At 42.8% G+C, this 16,909-nt stretch overlaps 1 protein-coding gene across 1 annotated transcript; it reads left to right on the plus strand.

Annotated features, from left to right (window-relative positions):
* Positions 1-3,537: 3,537 nt before the first annotated feature.
* On the plus strand, positions 3,538-15,558 carry LOC139415558 (solute carrier family 22 member 6-A-like). Its single transcript, XM_071163668.1, has 10 exons — positions 3,538-4,217; positions 5,508-5,611; positions 6,231-6,385; positions 6,553-6,721; positions 7,135-7,258; positions 7,695-7,801; positions 8,523-8,734; positions 10,016-10,124; positions 12,790-13,002; positions 13,222-15,558. The coding sequence occupies exons 1-10, from the start codon at positions 3,816-3,818 to the stop codon at positions 13,298-13,300; spliced, it is 1,674 nt and encodes a 557-aa protein (XP_071019769.1). The 5' UTR covers positions 3,538-3,815; the 3' UTR covers positions 13,301-15,558.
* Positions 15,559-16,909: the final 1,351 nt, after the last annotated feature.

Raw genomic sequence — 16,909 nt, forward strand, 5'->3', positions numbered from 1 at the left:
GCAAAGACTCAGCTTATGCAAAAGGTCTGTAAAGTGTATTCAGAGAACGTTCTAAAGTCCATAATACAAAGACATGCCATTTTATAACTCACTCCCTCCCTACCTACTACTTGCACATACATACACACAAACAGTAGGTGGGATGAATCTTTCCCCATAATTCTCACCACTCGTTTATCACTTCCAAGCTGGCAGTACCCTCTTCTCGAGATTAGAGGAACCTTGACAGGACTCCCTGTCGTAAGTTTCTCAGAGTTCTAACCATGTCAGGTCATACATAGTTTAATTGTTCTCTGTATTTTCCTAGACACACACACACACACACACACACTTTTATCTCCCTTACTTGTCTCTACCAAACCTTATTGAACTTAAGTTTATCACTTTAATTATTCATTATACATGTTACAAAATCTAATAATTACATTAAAATGACGTTTCAGGGTGGAAGTCTTTAGTCATTACCTTAAACATATAAATTAACTTATCAGCAGGCTACCTTAGTGTTCCTGGGCACAGGGACTATGGTGGTCTGCTTAACACATGTTGTTTTTACAGACTCAGACAGGGAGAGGTTGAAAATGTCAGTGAAGACACTTGCCAGTTGGTCAGCTAATGCTCAGGGGAGTACACGTCCTGGTAATCTGTCTGGCCCTGCGGTCTTGTGAATGTTTACCTGTTTAAAGGACATACTCACTTTGACTATGGAGAGCGTGATCACACAGTCATCCAAAACAGCTGGTGCTCTAATGCATGTTTCAGGGTTATTTGCCTCGAAGCAAGCGTAGAAGTAGTATAGCTCATCTGGTAGGCTCGAGTCACTAGGCAACCCTCGGCTGTGCTTCCCTTTGTAGTCTGTAATGGTTTGCAAGCCCTGCCACATCCGACGAGCGTCGGAGCCGGTGTAGTACAATTCGATCTTAGTCCTGTATTGACGCTTGGCCTGTTTGATGGTTCGTCGGAGGGCATAGCGGGATTTCTTATGATCTTCCGGGTTACAGTCCCGCTCCTCGTCTGGTTGCCAATGACAGATGTGGTGTACTCCTCAATGCCATCCCGGAACATATTCCAGTCTGTGCTATCAAAACAGTCCTTTAGCTTAGCATCTGCTTCATCTGACCTCTTTTTTATTGATCGTGTCACTGGTGCTTCCTGCTTTAATTTTTGCTTGTAAGCAGGAATCAGGAGGGTAGATTTGCCAAATGGAGGGTGAGGGAGATGCGTCTCTGTGTGTGGAGTAAAGGTGGTCACGCCGCTAGTAGTTTTTATCCCTCTGGTTGCACATTTCACATGCTGATAGAAGTTTCAGATTTAAGATTTAAGTTTCCCTGCTTTAAAGTCCCCGGTCACTAGGAGCGCCGCCTCTGGATGAGCGTTTTCCTGGTTGCTTATGGTGGAATACAGCTCATTGAGTGCGGTCTTAATGCCAGCATCGGTCTGTGGTGGTATGTAGACAGCTATGAAAAATACAGATGCAAACTCTCTAGGTAGATAGTGTGGTCAACTGCTTATCATGAGATACTCTACCTCAGGCGAGCAAAACCTTGAGACTTCCTTAGATATCGTGCAACAGCTGTTGTTTACATATATGCATAGTCCTCCACCGCTTGTCTTACCACGACGCCAGTTCGCTGTCCAGAAGTTATATTCGGTCATAAGAGACGGTATCAGCAGCGTTATGTACAAAATAAGTAAAAAATGTAGTTACAAACAACGTAAAAAAAACTAACATAAAAACACAATCTGTTAGGAGCAAGTAAAACATCCACCATCTCTCTGGTGCCATCTGATGAATTCAATGGCAATTTGAAAGCACAGAGACACCACAACGAGATCCTGAGGCCCATTGTCGTGCCATTCTTCCGACACCATCACCTCATGTTTCAGCATGATAATGAACGGTCCCATGTCGCAAGAATCTGTACACAGTTCCTGAAAGCTGAAAATGTCCCAGTTCTTCCATGGCATGCATACTCACCAGACATGCCACCCATTGAGCACTGGATTGACGTGTACAACAGCGTGTTCTTGTTCCCGCCAACATCCAGCAACTTCGCAAAGCCATTGAAGAGGAGTCGGACAACATTCCACAGGCCACAATCAACAGCCTGATCAACTCTATGTGAAGGCGGTGTTGCGCTGCATGTGGCAAATGGTGGTCACACCAGATACTAACTAGTTTTCTGATCCACAACCCTACCTTTTTTAAAGATATCTGGGACCAACAGATGCATATCTGTATTCCCAGTCATGTGAAATCCATAGATTAGGGCCTAATGAATGTATTTAAATTGACTGATTTCCTTTTATGAACTGTAACTCAGTAAAATCTTAGAAATTGCTGCATGTTTGGGTAAATGCTTTTGTTCAGTATTTTGCTATCCTTGTCATTGATTGACTTCTTATTTGGTTGTGGTCATCTTTATGAAGAAGGCATTTGCCTTTTATGGCACTCCACATCTGTATCACGGAGAAACAATTGGATTCCTGTTCTCCTCTCCAGATAAAGAAGCAATGCACCTTATGTTGCCTATTCACTACAACACAGCCATTTACAGGAACTAATGCATACCCACTAGGCACACACTGGTTGAATCAATGTTGTTTCAACGTCATTTCAATGAAATTGAAAAGATCTGATGTGATTTATCAAAAGACCATTTAGTGGAAAAAATGTAATGATTAGTCTCTCTGTCTAAATGCAGCTTATGTCACTTTAGAGGTCATATACTGTAGATGTTTGTATTTGTGTTTTGTGTATTGTCCTTGTATAGTACGCAAACCTGAAACTGGAGTCCCACACCTCTCAAAAGAATGCAGAACGTCAGCCCCTCTCTGGTTACCCCTGGGTGTTCTGTTCCCTTTTGATGAATGGTTGTCATTTGGGATGTCCGCTGAGAGCAATGGGCTGCAGCTCACTAAGAGAAAAGAGCGCTCGCCGTATTCAAACATGGGAATCCACAACAGGGGAAAGGATAAAATGATAAGACCGAGGAACGGGAGCCTGGGTGATGGATAATTATGGAGTTGCCAGAATGCAGCTCTTTCATTGGTGTCAGGGGGACAAACCTTAATCCCTTCTTCCCATGGCATTAATCTGTTGCTTTTGTCTGGCCAGTTTAGCCAGCTCTCCACTGTTGGCATCTCTATGTAACATGAATCATTGGATACCAGATGGAATCTGCATTTCTTTAGAACTGTATTAGTTTTCCACTGATATTGTTTTGCAACTGTAGTGTCCCAGGAGGCAGTCAAGTGGATTTATAGCTTTCATTGTTGTTGCAACAACACACATACACACCTGTACACACACACAAATATGACTTATTCCACCATTTATGACTCTCACCATGCAAAAAAACAGAGAGATGGGGAGCAAAGGATATACAGTATAGAGAGATTTTAACAAATGCAGTCACTCAGCCAGCACGAAGAGCAGTTCCTCCCTCTGAGCTGAGACTCCACCCCCAGGATCTAGGGCCCTCCCTCCCCGTACAGAATGGTTATATTACCCTGCAAATGCAGTGCTTCAAGTTCACAACACTGCAGACAGCGGCAGCAGCCTGCCTGCGCTCAGGGTTTACTACACCATAGACAGGTGTGACTTCATCTGAATGAGGACTGAATGAGAATTACACAAACCAGCCTGTGTAGTTTATCCTGAGCTCTGTGAGGTGTCAGCCGTCTGTCCACTCCACTTTCAATCCATTCAGAAGTTTAAAATCTTTGTTGGCAACTTGAGAGAGCACTGTTCTGTTAGACCTCTTGTATCTGTGATGATACATTAGGGTAGTGTCTGCATTGAAATAGCAGCTATGGAAAGAAGCATGAATTTTGACGAGATTCTTTCTCATATCGGTGGCTTTGGCAAGTTCCAGAAGATCTTGTATGTGTGGATTTGCCTCCCCCAGGTCCTGCTGGCGTTCCACATGCTGATATCGGTCTTCACGGGGGCCGTCCCCCCTCATCTCTGTCGCTCCAACAACACCACCTGGGCCTTGCCCGCCAGCTCAGACGCATTCAACTTCAGCCTGGTTATGGGCCCAGACGGTGACCCTGACATGTCCTGCTCTGCCCCTGGGGGGGTCCCTAGCACCCCGCTAGCCCAGTTGAATCACAGCACCGCCCTGGCCCTTAGCGATGACCACGTCACCGGGGTTTGTCAAGGGGGATGGGAATTCAGCAAAGAGACCTTCCACAGCACCGTGGCAACCGAGGTGAGTAAGTGGTGGTGCAGTAAAACAGACATGACGGCCTCTCTGTCTGTCTCTCTGTCAGTCAGTCTCTCTGTCAGCCAGTCAATCTGTCTCTGTCTGTCTCTCTGTCTGTCGGGTTCAAACATGATCATTACTGTCCCACATTCTCAGATGAATTCACATGAAGCCTCTGCCGTTTGTTATGTCGAACTCAGCAGCACTGAAACTTCAGGACAGGGGTGTGTCACCGTGTGTTGTATTCTTTCTGGAACTACAGGGGTGTGTCACCGTGTGTTGTATTCTTTCTGGAACTACGTTTAACTCAGTGATTTTACTGTCTGTCTGTGTCTCTCTGTCAGTCAGTCTGTCTGCATTTTTCACTACTATGTAACAGGGTAGTGGTGCCACGTGACAGACCCTCACAGAGCGACATTAGCCATCGTTTTTTTTTATTATTATTTTTTTACCTTTATTTAACCAGGCAAGTCAGTTAAGAACAAATTCTTATTTTCAATGACGGCCTACGAACAGTGGGTTAACTGCCTGTTCAGGGGCAGAACGACAGATTTGTACCTTGTCAGCTCGGGGGTTTGAACTTGCAACCTTCGGGTTACTAGTCCAACGCTCTAACCACTAGGCTACCCTGCCGCCCCGTGGTGGAATGGTCCCAGCCAGCAGAACCTGTTATGATTTATAAACACTGGGATCAGACCTTCACTGTGAGGCCCACTGTTGGAGGGAGGCTGTCTGTATGATCTATAATAACTCATATTTTCTGTCACATTCCACCCTGATTGATGTCAGTGCCCTGAAGGATGTTTAGATGGAATCTGTTGAATGGCAAGGTGCTCACAGGCTTCTATTGGAATCTGTTGAGAAGCAAGGTGCTCACAGGCTTCTATTGGAATCTGTTGAATGGCAAGGTGCTCACAGGCTACTATTGGAATCTGTTGAGAAGCAAGGTGCTCACAGGCTTCTATTGGAATATGTTGAATGGCAAGGTGTTCACAGGCTTCTATTAGAATATGTTGAGAAGCAAGGTGCTCACAGGCTTTTATTGCTCAGGGGCAAAGGAGTAGGACACCACAGTCAAAATACAGTTACCGTGTTGTGCGAGTGTGAACCTTCACAGTGTAATAGGCTATGTATAGTCAATCAAGGACAAAAGCCTGGTAACAGGGATATAGTATCATTTGAAATCTGAAATGTTATACCTAGTACATGGTTTATAAAGAATGTAGGTGAAAATACAGATGGGCTTGTTAATATGAGGTAGCATTTCATCTCATTTGAACCCTCTGTCCTTGACAGTGGAATCTGGTGTGTGATAATGCCAATCTGAACAACATTGGTTCCTCAATCTACATGTTTGGTCTTCTGGTCGGCGCCGTGCTGTTTGGTTCCTTAGCTGATAAGTAAGTATAAAACAACCATGCGTCTTCCACCAGTGATACTTATGTATTTTTAATCAAATGTATAATTAGCTTGGCTCAGATAAATTGAAGAGCCTGAGGATCCATGGAACATCTATTGTAGGTAGGTCACAAACTTAATAAAAGGTCATGCTAAACAAATATAAAGAGAGAGGTCAGTCACAGTTTAGGTGAAGTAAAACTAAAATTGAGCTCAATGAACACTTTGCAGCTTGTATTGCTATGTACATTTGCTAGTATATTTTATTTGTGTATCTAGGATTATTCATAGAAAGTACACAGACAAAATGTCTGTACAGACTATTTCAGTACTAGCTGTCTCATTCATTGATATTTATAGGCGGCAGTGATTTCATTTGAAATGCACTCTTGTTGGCCAAAGTCAAAGGTCAAAAGCATTTGAAGCATTTAACACTGGGTATTTTAAAGAGTGCATCTAATTTGCAGCACCCCCCACTCCCTAACAGTCTAATTCATTCTCAACACACTTAGTGTGTTGTGAATTCTGTAATGAATGTATTGTAATGTTCATAAAATTGTATAACTGCCTTCATTTTGCCGGACCCCAGGAAGAGTAGCTGCTACCTCTTTCTTGTTTCAGGTTTGGACGCAGGAACATCATCCTGGTTGGTTTGACTATCCAGTCAACCTTTGGGGTTGGTGCTGCTTTTGCCCCAAATTTCTACATTTATGTCTTTCTGCGCTTTGTGGTTGGAACAACTATTTCAGCTGTCATCATGAACGCATTTGTTTTAGGTTAGTCTCTCTCTCGCTCGCTCCCTCTCACTCTCTCTCTCAAACACACCACACACATACACACACACATGAAACATTAATAACATTTTGACTTGTGATCTAAGAAAAAATTCAGATGATAAGGTGTTAGTTTTCTACCCTCTATACTGTTCTGTTGTTGCCCCCAGGCACAGAGTGGACAGGATCAAAGCACCGGATGCTAGCTGGGATCATCACAGACTACTTCTTTGGGTTCGGCTACATCACCCTGGCAGGCCTGGCCTACCTCATCAGAGACTGGCGTAAGCTGCAACTGGCCATCTCAGCACCAGGCTTCCTCTTCATCTTCTACATCTGGTGAGTCACTGGCCAGCTGCCTGTATCCTTAAATACAAACGGAATATCACTCACTTTCAATATCTTCCATGAAGGGAAAAGATCATTCAGTTTGGATTCCAGGCTAGCAAGACAACTCACTGAAGGAGAAATTCAAGAGAATGTAGAGGAACTCTCTTTTTTCATCAATAATCAAAACCAGATGGGTCATTGAATGCCATTTGGGAATACCTAAAGCAAAATTGTGTGCATAGTTCCAAATTATTTTATTTTCTTTTTCTAATATTTTAGCACTAGTATTGGCCTATATCCTGCCTCATGACTAAATGTATCTTAATGTTTATATCGCTTGTTCCCATGGTGACAAACTTATGCGGAGAGTCATATGTAGTTGTTTATGTGTGTGGGTCAACACCTCTCCTCTACATTCTTAGGGTCCTACCCAAGTCGGCTCGGTGGCTAATGGCCAACCAGAGGAACGAGGAGGCCATGGATCTGATCAGGAAAGCTGCTCTGATGAACGGCAAACCCCTGCAGGAGGACATAGAGATACGTCAGGTGTGGTTACGCATGTGCACACACACACACACACACACACACACACATATAACTGGACTCAGGAGGACATTGAGGATCAGGTGTGTTTTTTGTTGTTGTGAAGCTAGTACAGTATCATTAAGGCTAATTGCTATAGAGAGAAATATCCGGCTGGTGGACGAGATTAAGCTATCATTGATCATTATGAAATTCCAACAGCCTTGATTAAAGCACTTGCCAAACAATGTTTCTATGTACAGGCAATGTTGAGCCAAATACCGCCAAAACCTGAGCATATTAAAGTGCTTTGCATGCTATCCTCTATGCTGTGTAGGCATGCAGGACATGCAAATTATATGAGTTGCATTGGTGTGCTTTTTGCATTGATGAGGTCATTCCTTTTCTGAGAAGCATCAGGTGAAATGCTCAGGGCTCATCTGCTCTTGTTATTTTTCAGGGGTACAACGATATGGTGAAGATGGAGGAGAGGAAAAAGGACACAGTCATTGACCTGGTCCGTACGCCAAAAATGAGGAGGAATTCATGTATTATGTTTTACCTGTGGTGAGTGTCATACCGCTCCTTTCCCAGTATTCCGTGTGATGTTCGCAGTAGAACTTTGTCAGGACACATCCTGTTGTGGGGCAAACAAGAATTAATCAAATCTACTGTATCAACTACTGTTTCATTGAGATTTCTGTTTCTGCCAAAAATTCATAACATTCATGTATCATTCACACTAATGATTCATTATTAACTATTTTCATTATGGGTTGATTCCCTTGATGTGGTACGCCAATGTAGTTCTCAGAACTGTTCACTGCACAGGCTTCTTAAGGCCTCCTCAGGTCACTATGCTTGCTGTGTAAGCCATTTGAATTGCAGTGTATCACTCACTGAGGCAACACTGAAAGATTATTATTTGAATGGGAATACTTTACGTAGCTTCCCAGGCACTGGGAAGTGAGTGTTGATGTAGAAAACATTGTCAATGGATATCACTACTGTAAAATGTTGCACTATATTCCGTGTCAAATACAGTTTACAAGAGGTATATACTGTAATATTAGTCTGTTAGAAAGTACCTTGATTTTGGTTCAATTATCCAGTCTGTGGCTAGAGAGACATTTCTGCTTCCCAGACATCTTTCCACTTTGCATGATAGGCTTATGTCAAACCAGCAGAAGAAAGGAGTCCTTGTTTCACTGCAGTGACAGCGATGTTATTAATCTTTCGCTTTCCTCACTAGTGTTTCCTCCACCATTTCATCTCTGTGTCTGTCCAGGTTTGTCAACGTGCTGGTCTACTATGGCCTGTCCCTGAACATCTCTGACTTTGGGATGAACATCTACCTGACCCAGCTGATCTTTGGCCTGGTGGAGATGCCCGCCAGGACCATCACCCTCTTTACCCTGAACCGCTCCAGGAGGATATCCCAGCTAGCCTTCCTCGCTGTGGGAGGCCTGGCCTGCCTGCTAACCATCTTCATTCCTGATGGTATGGACCATTCCACAGAAAACTCTGCTGGGTGTCAATACGGCTTTAAGACGTTTAAACACATTCTGAGCTACATGACGAGTTACAGTATCCTCCTGGCCCTGAAAATACTTCAGTTGACTTGAATTAAGTTGTTTACCAGTGTAATTAAACCATGGCAGTCCTTGAATGATGTCATAGTTGTGTAGTTTTATAGCCTTGTTTATAAGTACTTAGCTAGTAGTCAATGGAAAGTCTTTGTGGCTTGGAACTTGGCTTATGTTCGAAACTGAAAAACTTCTGCAAGCCACATTTAAATGTTATATAACTAGCTCCTTTTGTAATAACCAGAGTTTGTTACTGACTTAACCTCCTGGGTGTAGAGTTGTTATTAACTCCCTCCGGGGCCCTCATGGAAGTCATGTCAGCCGTACACTTGAAGACACTACCGTAGATGGTTACGGTCTCCAGTAGGATCTACACTACCGTAGATGGTTACGGTCTCCAGTAGGATCTACACTACCTTAGGAGGTTACGGTCTCCAGTAGGATCTACACTACCTTAGGTGGTTACGGTCTCCATTAGGATCTACACTACCTTAGGTGGTTACGGTCTCCATTAGGATCTACACTACCTTAGGTGGTTACGGTCTCCAGTAGGATCTACACTACCTTAGGTGGTTACGTTCTCCAGTAGGATCTACACTACCTTAGGTGGTTACGGTCTCCATTAGGATCTACACTACCTTAGGTGGTTACGGTCTCCAGTAGGATCTACACTACCGTAGATGGTTACGGTCTCCAGTAGGATCTACACTACCTTAGGTGGTTACGGTCTCCAGTAGGATCTACACTACCTTAGGTGGTTACGGTCTCCATTAGGATCTACACTACCTTAGGTGGTTACGGTCTCCAGTAGGATCTACACTACCTTAGGTGGTTACGTTCTCCAGTAGGATCTACACTACCTTAGGTGGTTACGGTCTCCAGTAGGAATGCTGGAGAGTGATTCACAGTGATGTAACCTAGAGCTTCAGATGCTATACACAAATAGCCTAGCTATTTACCCGTTTAATCTCTCCCCCATCACTCCCCCCCCCCCCCCCCCCGTTTAATCTCTAACTCCATCATTTTTCTCACCCCATTCACCCCATCACTCATCCTCCCATACCCCCCCCCCCCCCCGTTTAATCTCTAACCGCATCACTTCTCTCTCCCCCCATACCCCCTGTTTAATCTCTAATCCCATCACTTCTCTCCCTCCATGCCCCCCCCCCCCCCCCCCCAACACACATATACACAGATCTCTCCATTATTAGAACTGTCCTGGCTATGGTGGGGAAGTTTGGGATCACCGCCTCATTATCCATCGTCTACGTCTACTCAGCAGAGGTCTTCCCTACTGTCATAAGGTGAGCGTCTGACTCAAATGGCACCCTATTCCCTATATAGTGCACTAGTTTTAACAAGAGCCCTATGGGCCCTGGTCAAAATTATTCCTTTACATAGGTAATGGGGTGCCATTTGGGACACACTTTTGGAGTGTTCTGCTGACTAATGTGGACTGCTGATGTCTGGGCAGGTTTCCATCAGGATCATTCAAGAATAGAGCATTAGATCACAACATGAGTCTAACCATCCTTGGAGTTAATCCTCTAACTGACTCTGTCAATATCTCTGAGACCTTAATTTTGTTGTTGAGGGCTGAGAAGGTATGTCATAAGAACGATAACGCGCCATTGATTCATACAGTGAGCGTGTAGAAGGGGCTCCTGGGTAGTCTAGAAGACTCCAAGAGGCAAGTCGCATTCAGATTCTCCTCCTCACAGGCCATGTTCAGAGGGCCATGGTTTTACTCTGTGCGTCTGGGTCAAAAGATCACTGCGTAGCGGTAGTTGCCAGGGCTCATCGGGAAGTATCTGTGTTAGTCCTTTGTTAGCATGGTTGGCTAGACTTGCAGCTAGTTAGCCAAGTTAGCTAAAGCCTTGCAGCCATAGCTAACCAAATCTCGAGAGCTAGAGACTGACGGGTAGAAAATTTATTTGGTCGGTACTCAACACTATCGACAGGAGCTGAAATACCATGTTCTGCAGTGTTAACTTCATGGTTCGCCTGAAAACAGTTCAGTAGCAAAAACAGAAATCCAGTCGCGCTGAGGAGAGCTTTAGTGAACACAGTCACTTCCACAAGGAAGAGAGGCAAGAATGACTAACTTGGCAGGCAAGTGGCTCATTTTATGAAGGAGAGAGGCTCACCTCATTCACCATTCGACCTGTCTCTCGAACAGACACTGTGTGATTGGTTTCTTCGAGCTTGTGGACATGGCCAGGTGTATCCATAGTGAGACATCAAAACAAGTATTTGAAATAGAACTGTTTCCACTTCAGTCAGCAAAAATTATTGATATGTTAAGCTAAGTTTTGTAATACTTCTTCATTGCATTTTACATCGATAAGTAAATGTTGCGTGTGTTCTTTTTCATGTGGACACATCTTTTACCAACCAATGCCAATAACGTCTTTCCTCATTGCAATAGTCGACACTGACTCAATGGGTGTATAAAGGTCTGTTAATTCCTAACTTTTTAACTTCTGATAAGGGCTGAAACAACTGTTGCATGAAGTCACACGAGTATTCTGAATGGCTGCTCAGTTAAATTACCTGTCCTGATTTGTCATAGACTCGTGCTAAAAAAAATGAATGAGCAAGCCTTCCTTCATTACCTGGTCTCTGTAAATTGGTATAATTTCAGCAATATTATCTGTCGAAGATGCTTGAACCTTCTTTTTTAATATTTTCAGTGGTATTGTTAACAAGCACGCCCTCATAAAGAAAATATGCATTAAAAACAGATTCAGCCCCTGGTTCGACCGTGATCTGGCAGAGTTACTCCACCTCAAGAATACCATTTGGCAAAAGGCTCGGCACACAAATATTTAGACTGACTGGCTGTTGTTCAGGCAAATGAGAAATAAGTGCACTCAGGCTATCCGGAAGGCCAAAGTTAGTTACTTTAATGAGCAGTTCTCTGTGGGTCTAACCTCAAGAACCTCTAACCTCAGCATCCTGGAGTCACCTCTTCACTGTATACGTTGAGACTGGTGTTTTGCGGGTGCTATTTAATGAAGCTGCCAGTTGAGGACTTGTGAGGCATCTGTTTCTCAAACTACACACTCTAATGTACTTGTCCTCTTGCTCAGTTGTGGACCGGGTCCTCCCACTCCTCTTCTATTCTGGTTAGAGACAGTTTGCTCTGTTCTGTGAAGGGAGTAGTACACAGTGTTGTACGAGATCTTCAGTTTCTTGGCAATTTCTCGCATGGAATAGCCTTCCTTTCTCAGAACAAGAACAGACTGACGAGTTTCAGAAAAATGTTATTTGTTTCTGGCCATTTTGAGCCTGTAATCGAACCAACAAATGCTGATGCTCCAGATACTCAACTAGTCTAAAGAAGGACAGTTTTATTGCTTATTTAATCAGAACAACAGTTTTTAGCTGTGCTAACATAATTGCAAAAGGGTTTTCTAATGATCAATTAGACTTTTAAAATGATAAACTTGAATTAGCTAACACAACGTGCCATTGGAACACAGGAGTGATGGTTGCTGATAATGGGCCTCTGTACGCCTACAGTATGTAGATATTCCATAACAAATCTGCCATTTCCAGCTACAATAGTAATTTACAACATTAACTATGTCTACACTGTATTTCTGATCAATTTGATGTTATTTTAATGGACAAAAAAATTGGTTTTCTTTCAAAAACAAGGATATTTCTATCCAAACTTTTGAACAGTAGTGTATATCTCACTTTCAGGAAGTGTCCTGCCCGGTGTCTAACCATTCAAACTATTCATAACATTTAAATCAGATTCTGATGTTTCCCATGATTTGCCTAGTGTACATTTATCTGACCCAAACAACCACAATAAGAAGAGAGGCAGCAGACTAGCTGAGCAGCTGTTGTTAATTGTTTGGAGATGTGGCGGAACGGGTCTTAATGCACATTCTTAATTACAGTGCTGCGACAATGTGGAGTTATTTTGTCTGAACACGTCTCCTCTGTGCTCCACAGGCAGAGTGGAATTGGTATGAGCTCCATGTGTGCCAGGGCAGGGGGAGTCCTGGCTCCCATTATCTACCTGCTGAGGGGTGTCAGTAAGAATGCTCCCATGGTGCTGTTTGGCCTGTGTACTCTGCTAGGTGCAGCCCTCACCCTGCTGCTGCCTGAGACAGCCCACCAGCCCCTGGCTGACACCATTGAGGATGTGGAGGGATCCAGCATCAGGTCTGAATCCCATCTCTATCCATTGAAGGGGAAAACAGTGAGAAGATTCTATTACATAGTATTTCAGTTGAAACCAGGAGTGAACATCTTAGCTTGGGTTAACAGCCATTTCAACGTTTCTGATTGTACTATAACTGTTATTACAGTGCTGAACTGGGGTTACCTGTAGGTTCATGTAATGTTAATAGTAATCCAAGGATATCCGCTTGTCTCGTCTAGTGAGGAATCAGAGGAAGGGAACATGAAGCCAGCCTTCTATGAGGAATGTCCAACAAGGAACCCAGACATCATAATCTGAAGAACTAGGAGTGGGACAAGGCACCAGTCCACTGATACTTTGAGACCTGTGGTCCTGTCATCTGGAGAACTTCTAATACCATTCCTCCAAGGAACTCAACTGTGCGTTGTAAGATATCTGCTAAGAGTGTTTGACCAAATTTGTAGCTTGTAAAGCTATTTCCTATTTTGTACATAAGACATTGATGTCACTGAACTGACATTTTATACCGTTTTATTTTATATTTAAACATTTTTCTATTGTTTTGAAAATATGTACTATATATTGATGTTTTATAGTGACTATCAGTTCACATTTAGATTGATGATGAAGTACATTAGTAACAGTTTATTTATGCATCAAATATCCATTTATCAGATTCTGTAAATACTGTCAAGGACACACCATTGTTTGGTGCCAATAGCCTTGTGCTCTTTTTATCCACATTTCTTTGATGGTGCATCCCTCTTCCTGGACTGGAACTCACTCCCATCCTGTCCCTGTCTGTTATCTAGTAAGTCTTCCTGAATGTCTGTCTTGTCTGACTAGGCACTCCTACAGTACTGTTCATACCTAACAGGTTCACCTTAAGATGTTAGCTCAGTTTCAGCCAACGAATGCCGTCATTGTGCATTGTGATTTTGTATAAAGTGACCACACTGTGAACGAGCATAGATGACAACTTATGCAAACTATCACACGTATGCAAGATGAATAGCTAATAATTTTTTTTCTATTTGAAGATAGAATTTTGTTTACTTGATGGATTCTGTATTAGACATTCCTAACTCTAAATTTAGAAGTGAATGTGTTTGAAGTTGATGTTGGTCTGTGATCATGATGAGTTTTTTAAAAGTGTGCACTCTCTAGAGCAGCAGGCTTATAGGACAACTGCTCCACATAATGCTTGTTAGAAAATCATGCTGAAATACTAGCCATCTGCTGGTGCCCATGTAACGGAGCCCATGTAACGGTTAAGAACATACCGTTCACTCCACAGCAAACTTGAAATGTCAAGGATGGGAGCTATAGAATAAGATCATTTCCAGTGGAACGTTGTCAAGGAGGATTGTGACGTGTGTTGCGAAGCAGAGGATCACTGGTTCAAGCCCAGTATGGGGCAGTCAGACACTGGAGAAAGGTAAGCTGTTAGAAGCAGACTGGCCCCCGGTACAGCCAGTGTCGGCTCCAAGATTACCCAGTTAAAGGTCTCTATAGGGTCAGCAGATGACAAGACAGAGATGCCCTTATTCAAGACAAGGATGCCCTTATACAAGACAAAGATGGATGGACTGAATCATAAAGAGTTATGACAGTGTTACTCCAAGTTAGGAAACCCTCTCTTCAAACATGAAGTTTACATTCCACATTTACATTACATTATTAACATTTCAGCTGAAGGCTTTCATTCTGAGTGCTTACAGTCAGTATATAAAGTACATTATAAACTGGGTGGTTCGAGCCCTGAATGCTGATTGTCTGACAGCCGTGGTATATTAGACCTTATACCACGGGTATGACAAAACATTTTTACTGCTCTAATTACGTTGGTAAACAGTTTATACTAGCAATAAGGTACCTTGTGGGTTTGTGGTATATGGCCAATATATCACGGCTAAGGGCTGTATCCAGGCATTCCTTGTTGCATCGTGCGTATGAACAGCCCTTAGCCGTGGAATATTGGCCATATACCACACCCCCTCGTGCCTTATTGCTTAATTGAACCGCAGCAGTAACACCAGAGAGACTGATCCGAGTTTTAGATCTTTCACATCGGAGAGAAATAGAAGAATAGAGAAGAATCGAAGACTGTTGTGATGACATGCTCTCTCTGTGGTACTTTGGGTGGATCTTATTATTTTTATGGCAGTGGATGATTTTACAGGCATCAATTGTTCCCCTGTCATTGTAAGGCTTAGGAGAGCAAAGCCGCACATTCTTGTTTTGGATGAAACACAGGGTTTGCCTTACAGTCATGTAACCAAACGACTGTAATAGGCCTATATGTTTAGTAACAGTAGTCAACAGGAGTCCGATGTGTTGTGTTAGTGATCACTGCCACTCTCTGGATGAAAGTGGTACTTGCTTCTTGTCTGACATCAGCTGCTGTATATACGGTAAATACGGTAAGTACTGTAATGGGGCACAAGCATGATGACCACAGAGATTGTGTTACAACATATGCATTTCCTGATTCTGTAGCATCAGTACTTTTATCCAAATGTATTACAAATGTACAAAATCAAAGTAAAATTGGGAAGTTATCCATGATGTGATATTAACACATTTAATTTGTACAATATTGTTCTGCTTAAACAATGTTTGCTATGCTGTGTGTCATTTCAAAAAGGCCTATAGTCAATGTTGAGAGGCAGCACAGGGGCTCATAAGATGCCAGTGTTAATAGACTTGTTTTTGGGGATCAACTGCAGGTTGGTGCTGTCTGACTGACTGAGTATCTGGCACATATGGCTGTCAATGAGTCGCTGCCCAGGGGACATTAGCAACCACTGGTATTTCAATTAGACTACAACAGAGGATCCCAAGAACAGCTGCAAGTACCCACTGACCATCCCCCCACCACACTACAGCCAGAGAGAGCTGTTGTACTGTATTTTGTCTGTGAAAGCTTTGACTAAATATTTAACAGTTGAAGTGGCATTGTTCTATGATGTGGAATGTACATTAGGCTTACTGTCATTGTACAGCCCAGATGTGAAAAGATGCATTGTAAAAAAAATGACAGAGACGCTAGTGTGAAACAAGTGTACAGCTGTAGGCACACATCTCCTTAGAATATCATGCCTGCACTGACATTTGTTCTGGTACTATGCTGAGAATGTATCAACAGTGTCCTGGGCTCATTTGTCATTTTTTTTAAAGGTACATTTACAGTGTGGAATTACAGTGAAGTGAAATTATTAGGAGTATGCACAGCCCTTTTTTCATTCCACTTGGACTATGCAATTACGTGCCAGAGCTCTGTTTCTAGAGTATAGACCATAGTGCCTATTTCATTGACATTGGCATCAAATTGAAAAACAGACGTTTTATAAGTGTGACTATGTTTCCATATCTGATCTTACTGGTATTTGAATAATCCAGATCTAATTTCGTGAATTCTATGAAGGTATAATGAGAGATAACTAGGGAGCAGTTTGAGTAATACGAACTGGTAGTTGTTGGCAGCAGAGGGCGCCCCAACGCAATGATTATTAGACCGCACTGTCAACGCGAGAAATCATTGATTGGATTCCAAAATCTTTGACTCAATCGCACTGATGATGATGATGATGATGATCTTCACAAAACTTTGTCCCACAATACAATGTACACATTTTCCGTGTTCTGAGCAGTTATTTTTCTATTAGTCTATCGTCTCAACTATAGAAGTATCTAACATTTGGTATTCGTGTAGGCATGTATGTTAATTGGGCACACACTTTTCTAAAGAACTGATGCAGTTGTCAATTAAAACATTACATTTTTCCATCCCTATCATGTGAAGTAGGCCTACTTCATCCCTCCATCTATTGATGAACATTCATTAAGGGCAGCCATGTCTTGACTTAGTCTAGACCCAAAATGAATCTCATGTCATGGAAATACCTCTTTCGCAAATAGTCTCGC

This window comes from Oncorhynchus clarkii, chromosome 8 (genome assembly GCF_045791955.1).
Source record: "Oncorhynchus clarkii lewisi isolate Uvic-CL-2024 chromosome 8, UVic_Ocla_1.0, whole genome shotgun sequence".
In the NCBI taxonomy this organism is placed as follows: domain Eukaryota; kingdom Metazoa; phylum Chordata; class Actinopteri; order Salmoniformes; family Salmonidae; genus Oncorhynchus; species Oncorhynchus clarkii.